This window comes from Sorex araneus, chromosome 3 (genome assembly GCF_027595985.1).
Source record: "Sorex araneus isolate mSorAra2 chromosome 3, mSorAra2.pri, whole genome shotgun sequence".
NCBI lineage: Eukaryota > Metazoa > Chordata > Mammalia > Eulipotyphla > Soricidae > Sorex > Sorex araneus.
In genome coordinates, this window is record NC_073304.1 from 73,876,978 (window position 1) to 73,884,660 (window position 7,683).

Here is a 7,683-nt window from a genome sequence, read left to right on the forward strand (position 1 = left end):
GTTGGGTTCCACGTCTGGTGATACTCAGGGATTGATCCTGTGTCTGCACTCAGGAATTACTCCTGGAGGTGCTCAGGGGACCACGTGGCATGACAGGGATCAAATCCAGGTTAGCTTCGTACAAATGCCCTACCTGCTGTACTACTGCTCCAACCATGAGAATCAACTTCTGGGGCTGGAAAGAATAGAGCGGATAAGGCCCTTGCCTGGCACGTGGCTGACCTGGTTCACACCCAGCATCCCAAATGGTCACCCAAGCCCCACCAGGAGTGATTCTGGAACACCACTGGGTAGGGCCCAAACCCTCCTCCACCCCACCCCCCAAAAAACCCTTAAACTTTCGTATGCCTCTTCCCACATCTCATCTTTCACATTTATCACCTTTCTCACCAAAATTCCCACATCCAACAATACCAATCATACAATACATGTGCAAAAGGGGCTTCAATTTTTAAGTAAAAGCATTTTTTATTAATAAAAATCTTTTATGTCGAGAGCAAACGAGTACAACAAAATAGCTACATACAGTGAAATCAGAAGTATTCCAGCATGACAAAAATACATCTATAAACGCACACCTATTATCACCGCCGCTTCCGGAAACCTGAAAGGAAGGAAATGAGAATGAAGCAAAAGACAACTGGTAAAGCTGAGGATGAAAACAAACGGACAAACATTTCCAAAGAAGGGCTCAAGGGAGTGATGTGGTCCCAATACCACTTTCTATAGAGTCCCAGGCCAGAAACCCAAACGAAAGGACTCAAGTGACACTTTCCTATTTCTGTTTTCAAAAGTCCGAAAGGGGCAAAGTACGGCACCCTCGGACAGAATTCAGCAATCCCTTGTGTGTCATGCTGATTTCCAACTTGAAAACGAAGAACACAAGCTCACAGGAAAAGATGTGCTCCCAGTACGGAAGAGATCCCACAGGGTTAGTAAGATGGGCGTTGAAGCCCTGTGTGTTCTTCTCACCGCAAATCCCGAGTGGGCATCCAAACCACACTCTCTGCCCAGCACCTGACCACCTATATCCTACCATTCACTCACTGACCTTTTTTCTTCCGGCCCTTCTTAGGTACCTTCCTCCGCTTCTTAGCAGGATTCTGGTCCTGGAGAAAAAGGGAGACATGCAGAAGTGAGGAGATGGCAGTATGTGACAGTCCCTTCCACGGTGGTTGGTCTTCTCTGGCCACCGTCTTATCTGGCTAAAAGCACAAGGGCACCTGGCACCTGCATGATGGTGACCAGCTCACCTCGTCAAGATGAGGGGTCCCTCCTGTCAGGGCACTGATATCACTGAAGTGTGTGAGGGAATGAAGCTGCGAGTTCATGATGCTGGCCCGCTTCCGCCGGCCTTTCTCACGCTTGCTGACACTTAAACGCACCATCATGCTCTCTTCATAGTTAAGCCTGCAGAGAAACAGACACTGTGAACAAGGAGCTCTGTCCGTCCAAAGACAGAGAGCCACCGCCCAGCGATTCACCTCCCCCTGGTCCAGAGTTCCCAAGAAATTCCAGAGCAGGTCACAGAGAACTGGTGGGACTTGTGGAAAGTCCCGCATTGAGATTCCGCAATGAAATGGTCCTTGTGAGAGAGCCTCTTGCCCTCCTAGAGATGAGCTCGCAGCCCATCCTAAGCAACACAATAAGGGATGAATGAGAAAATTTGTCTACAATAGTCCCATAGACAGGCTTCCCAAAATGGGCTTTTTCACACTCGGTAAGGCTGTATTCAGTTTGCAATCGCTTTCAATTTGATACTCCTGAATCCACTGGCACTCTAAGTGCCATTATAAAAGTGTCTTACTGCTCTCTGCAAGAAGGAGCCGAGAGTAAAAGACGAGGCTCAAAAGCCCTACTAGGTGGAACTCCACATTTCCCTCTCCGTACAGCATTTGTCTGGCCTGAACAGGGGGGTATGCCAGAGCAGGCTGAGGTAGGGGGGAGTGGAGAGGGAGGCATACTGTCCAGTTCCAAGTTCAAGCCTCAAATTCTTAGAAACTGTCACCCTAGGTTTTCACTCCACTTTCTATAGAATGTGCGCTCTCTTGACTACAGACGTGGGCGTGTTTATCCAGAACACAGGGCTAGGTGCCTATGGTGAAGAAACAACTCTGAATTCCTGGGGCTCAGACCTGTGCTGATCCTCCTGGCTCTGGCGGGTAGCGTGAGGATGCCGTGCATCCCGGATTTCCTCCGGGGCATCTGAATACTGCTCCTTCAGCTCACGAATGACAGAGCTGCTCAAAGCCCGCTTCTTGGCCCGTTCCAGGCGCTTCTTCTCCCGTTCAGCTTCTGTTTCATCTATGTAAGAAGTAAAAGTCAGGGCCTGAGCGACAGTACATTGGGTAGAGCATTGGCTTGCATGAGGCTGACCCAGGTTCAATTCCCAGCATCCCATATGGTCCTCTGAGCACTGCCAGGAATAATTCCTGAGAGCAGAGCCAGGAGTAACCCCTGAGCATCGCTGCTAGGTATGGAAGAGAAGAGAAGAGAAGAGAAGAGAAGAGAAGAGAAGAGAAGAGAAGAGAAGAGAAGAGAAGAGAAGAGAAGAGAAGAGAAGAGAAGAGAAGAGAGGAGGGGAGAAGAGAAGAGAGGAGGGGAGGGGAGGGGAGGGGAGGGGAGGGGAGGGGAGGGGAGGGGAGGGGAGCGGAGGGGAGGGGAGGGGAGGGGAGGGGAGGGGAGGGGAGGGGAGGGGAGGGGAGGGGAGGGGAGGAGAAGAAAGAGGAGAGGAGAGAGGAGGGCCAGAGAGACAGTAAAGAGTTTGGTGCATGTGGCAAACCCCAGTGTGAGCTGTGCAACCACACGTGGTCCCTGACCATCACTGGGTGTGGCCCCCTTGACTCCACATAAAGAGTTTCAGCAAGAGTTTCCCCAGGACACAAAAAACACAAATTCACGCCAAGACAGCAGCCGAAGTTGTTCATACCATAATGTACTGGAACCAAACGTGGTGGGACATATTTCTTAACGCCTCCTTTTACAGATTTCTTCCCTGAAGCCTCGGACTGGCCTTCCTCTGCTTCCTCCTCCTCGTCCTCAGAACTCAACTACGAAAGGAGCATAATGTTCACAAATTTAGACAGAGTTTTTTGGGTTACAGAAGAGATAATAAAAACCAAAAGTGTAGTGCCCCAGGAGATCAGTCTCATCAAGAGGCTCATGCAGGCAGGGGCAGCCTCATACCTTGCTCTTCATGTTCCCTGGCTGAGGTTTAAAACGGAGGGGATCGTTCTCGCCTGAAGGAAAAAGAAAAACCCAACTTACCTAAGACTTGGAACTTTATGAGGGTGCCCACATAAAGCTTCTGCTTCCCACTTCACCTTTTCTCTTCCCCACTTACTGAGGCTGCCTGTGACTGCAGTCTTGACCAATTTGTCAATCTGATACTTCAGTTTCTGGTCCAAGGGACGAAGCTTTTCCAAAACCTACAACAAAGTTCAATCAGGATCACCTTCTCTCCCCAAAAGCAAAAACAGGGGCTGGAGCAATAGCACAGCGGGTAGGGCGTTTGCCTTGCATGCGGCCAGCCCGGGTTCGATTCCCAGCATCCCATATGGTCCCCTGAGCACCGCCAGGAGTATTTCCTGAGTGCAGAGCCAGGAGTAACCCCTGTGCATCACTGGGTGTGACCCAAAAAGAAAAAAAAAGAAAGAAAAAAACAAGCAGACTCATCGTATTAAATAAACTACCAGTGACAACATGAGGCACAGCAAGGGAAAAACACACACTTCTCCCATTTGGTTTCCTCATTCAAACACTGACTGAACCAACATGTCAGCTGGGACTTAGAAACTTGGAACTCTAAGGTGCCAAACGCTTATTACCGTGCGGATCTCCACCAGTCTCAAAACAGAAGCATGGCCCTGGAGTGACCCTCCTGAGGCTTTATCCAGGATGAGGTGGCTCAAATCCATGAGATACATGAGGAGCAGCTGGTCTTTCACTTCCAGGAGGCTGAGACCCTGAGAGGGAGGAAATGGGACGAGATGCAGAGTGCGGGTCAACCAGAGAGCCAAGAGCCGACTGGAGTGCAAAGGGCAAGTTCTCCCAACTTGGTTTCTCCCAGTCAGTTCACAGGAGAGTGGAGGGGGTCTCCGGAGAGGGCTGTCACTACTGAGACAGCCAAAGAGAACATCATACTGACAAAGCAGTCAAGGGAATTCTGGAAGATACTGAGAGCAGAAAAAAATCAACGAAGTGGCCTCCGAATAACAACCTCAGGGCTCCCCAATCTCAGAGGAGCTGAAGGCTGGGGACAGACACCCCTGTGCAGTGGCGGGCTGTGTGTTCCCGCAGGGGACCCTAGCATCCCTGGCCTCCACCCACTGACATCCTGAAGAGTTTGCCAGTCAAAACAATCTCCATACAGAGCCAACTTAAAATTAATTTCATAACAACTTATTGATTTTTATCCTCATACTATGGAACTATACAATACAGGTTCAAAAAGCAACAATCTATGTATGCCCGATAGCATAGGTTTAACTTCATTTCAACAAAAGTTGCAGCAAGTATGTCTAATACAGTTCCAATTAAGGGAAGAAGTATGTGGCACGATTTACATGCATAGACAGACAAGACACAATGAACTGTTACTTCTGAGAATGGAGTTGAAAAGAAACTATTTGTCAGGGGCTGGAGCGATAGCACAGTGGGTAGGGTGTTTGCCTTGCTTGCGGCCAACCTGGGTTCGATTCCCAGCATCCCATATGGTCCCCTGAGCACCACCAGGAGTAATTCCTAAGTGCAAAGCCAGGAGTAACCCCTGTGCATCAGGGTGTAACCAGGTGTGACCCAAAAAGCAAAAAAAAACCAACAACAACAACAAAAAAACTATTTATCCTAAGAAAGTTCTTCCTTCCTCCACCCCTCCCTCTTCCCCTGTTCTGATCTCAGGGATCACTCCTGGTGGTCTTGGGGAGCTGGGATAAAAGCAGGTTGGCAACCTGCATGGTAAGTGTACCCACTGTACTATTGCTCCAGCCCCTCAATTATTTATTAAAAATAAATAAAGCAAACCAAAATCCACAGAGGCTGAAGAGATAGTACAGCGGGTAGGGAACTTAACTCGCACGTGTCAAACTGACTTGGCAAGGCAAGTCACTACCCACTGTACTATTGCTTTGGTCCTCCAGGGTGCAACTTTGAAGCAATGACTGTTCAGGAGTATATCACAGATTAAAAGGTAGCACACTTTTCTTCTATTCTAAAAGGCCCACACAAATTTTCTCTTTCCCCTATCCCCTCCTGACCAGTACACAGAACTCTGGCATTACCGCTACTAGTGATAAATTATAGCTTGGCCTGCTTTCTCTATTGTTTTAACACAGAGAAGAGACCTTATTCACCTTCAAAGCTCCAGCACGCCAGGGGCTAGAGTGATAGCACAGTGGGTAGGGCGTTTGCCTTGCACGAGGCTGAAAGGGTTCGAGTCCCAGCATCCCATATGGTTCCCTGAGCACCGCCAGGAGTAATTCCTGAGTGCAGAGCCAGGAGTAACCCCTCAGCATTGCCGGGTGTGACCCAAAAAGAAAAGAAAAAAAAAAAGCTCCAGCACTCCAAACATACAAGAAACTCAATAATTCTACCACAAAAGAACCAGTAACGACATCAAATCAGAAATGACTATTTTTTAATTGCTCAGATAGTGCATTTACATCTTTTTTAAATGAACCACCGTGATATAGTTACATACTTACAAACTTTTGTGCTTATGTTTCAGTCATACAATGATTGAGTACCCATCCCTCCACCAGTGCCCATTCTCCACCACCGATGATCCTAGTATCTCTTCTGTCATTCCTGCCCCAACCACTCCATCTGCCTCTGTGGCAGGTATATTCCCTTTTATTCTCTCTCCTTTGGGTGTTATGGTTTGCAATACAGGTAGCAAGTGGGCATCCTGTTTGGTCTATAGTCTACTTCAGCACACATCTCCCATCCCAAGCGAGCCCTCCAAGCATCATTCACTTAGTGGTCCCTTCTCTATCCCAGCTGCCTTTTCCCCCAGCATGTGAGGCCGGCTTCCAAGCCATGGGGTGATCCTTCTGGTCCTATCTCTATTATCCCTGGGTGTTAAGTCTCCCATTCTGTAACTTTATACTCCACAAATGAGCGCAGTCATTCAATGTCTGTCCCTCTCTCTCTGACTCAAGAAATGACTATTTTTTTGAAGTGTATCTTACCTTCTCTGTAGGAAAGGCTCTGGCTTGAACTTTTTTGGTCAGAGCTTGCACTTGTGCAGTTACAGCCATCACCTGACATAAGACCAAATAAGACAGTTGACTAGAACAGATCAAATCATCTTTGTGAGCTGTGAGATGGGGAAAAGCCAAATGACCTCGTCTAGGAAAGATATGAAACATTTCCTGAAGTACAGGACTACTTTCTTCTACATTCTGGGCTTCCCTGATGCTTTGTCAAAAGGTAGGAAAAACATTTGACCTTACACCTAAGGAAACCATCGTACCAAACCATGCAGTGGGAACAAAAAGTATAAATATAAAACGTCAATAGTTGGGTACCCAAAGAGTAAATCATGTTATCATTGTCAGCATCTATTTCCTTAACTCTAAGAACAAAACGCCAACTGACTCAGATGACCTTTTTTGGGTAGGCTTCCATGGAACACGAAAGTCAATTACGGAGTCATCGATATTTAAAGGTCCATGGAATCATTTTGCTCTAGGACTGGACGAGCTTAACGGGGCCAGAGAGCGAGCTCTGCGCAAGGGGACCTCGGTTCCACCCCATCCCCGGCACCACATGGTCCTCCTCGCACTGCCAGGCGCAACCTCTGGACACTGAGCCCCTGAGCACCACCGGCTGTGGCTCTCGCCGCGCCAAAAAAAACCAAAAAAACACGGAAATGAAGAAATCGTTTTGCTCTCCTGGCGCTTGGCAGCGCATTCGAGGGCCCGGGAAGCGCGGCGATCTCTTTCACATGGATGACAGCACTCACCTGCTCCTGGAGGTTTTTCAAGAGAGCCACGGCACTCGGCAGGTCCGACTCCAACACCTCCTAGAGGGGACAGCGGCGGAGATCAGAAAAGCCGCTCCTTCCTCGGGATCATCCAGCGGGCACCCCAGAGGTCATGCCCCGCTCCCGCATCCCCTTCAAATGGCCTCTCTGCGCCCACGCCCAGACCCGTCTCTTTATTGCTACTTTCGCCCCGCCAAAGCAGGGACGGCGCGTCCCCGAGGCTACCCTCGCCCTCCCGCGCGCCAATTATCTGCTTCAAGCAGCAGACGGGAAAGGAAACCCCTAGATTTGCCACGGGAGGAAGAAAAAGCACGACCATACCGGCGCCGCCATCTTTGCCGAGCCCGCCCCTTCCGGAGTCGCACATCCTGAGAGCGAATGTTGTAGCGCTGGCCTTGAGGCACCGACCAATAGGATTCGCAGGTTTGTTTTTTACTTCCGTTCCGAAGGAGGAGAAGAGGGGTTCAGCCAATGAAATAGAAAAACTGGGGGAAATGCAGACTAATTGAGGTTAAGCCAATAAGAACTGAATATGTGATTGATTGACAGTCCTAGAGACCCAATAGAAAAGAGGAGTTGAAGGCGCGACCTGAGATCGTATTGGCTCCGGCACGCCGCAAGACCCGGTAGTGGGCGACGCTTCCCTTGCGATGCCGGAACTGGCTGCTAGAGGGCGGGCCTCGGTTTGTCCCTGAGGA

General features: G+C 49.2%; 1 protein-coding gene across 1 annotated transcript; it reads right to left on the reverse strand.

Moving 5' to 3' along the window:
* Window positions 1-363: 363 nt before the first annotated feature.
* On the reverse strand, window positions 364-7,348 carry NGDN (neuroguidin). Its single transcript, XM_055133206.1, has 11 exons — window positions 7,307-7,348; window positions 6,965-7,024; window positions 6,189-6,260; window positions 3,828-3,965; window positions 3,344-3,428; window positions 3,187-3,239; window positions 2,930-3,050; window positions 2,136-2,304; window positions 1,254-1,410; window positions 1,052-1,109; window positions 364-604 (listed from the first exon to the last, which is right to left on the reverse strand). Exons 1-11 carry the CDS (start codon window positions 7,316-7,318, stop codon window positions 585-587), a joined length of 945 nt encoding a protein of 314 aa, XP_054989181.1. The 5' UTR covers window positions 7,319-7,348; the 3' UTR covers window positions 364-584.
* Window positions 7,349-7,683: the final 335 nt, after the last annotated feature.

Excerpts from the sequence above, each read along its gene's own strand:
- NGDN (XM_055133206.1), bottom strand. Across the intron at positions 3,429-3,827 it reads GACTGGTGGAGATCCGCACG|GTTTTGGAAAAGCTTCGTCC; the intron begins GTAATAAGCGTT and ends ACTTTGTTGTAG. Across the intron at positions 3,051-3,186 it reads CAGGGAACATGAAGAGCAAG|TTGAGTTCTGAGGACGAGGA; the intron begins GTATGAGGCTGC and ends CTCCTTTCGTAG.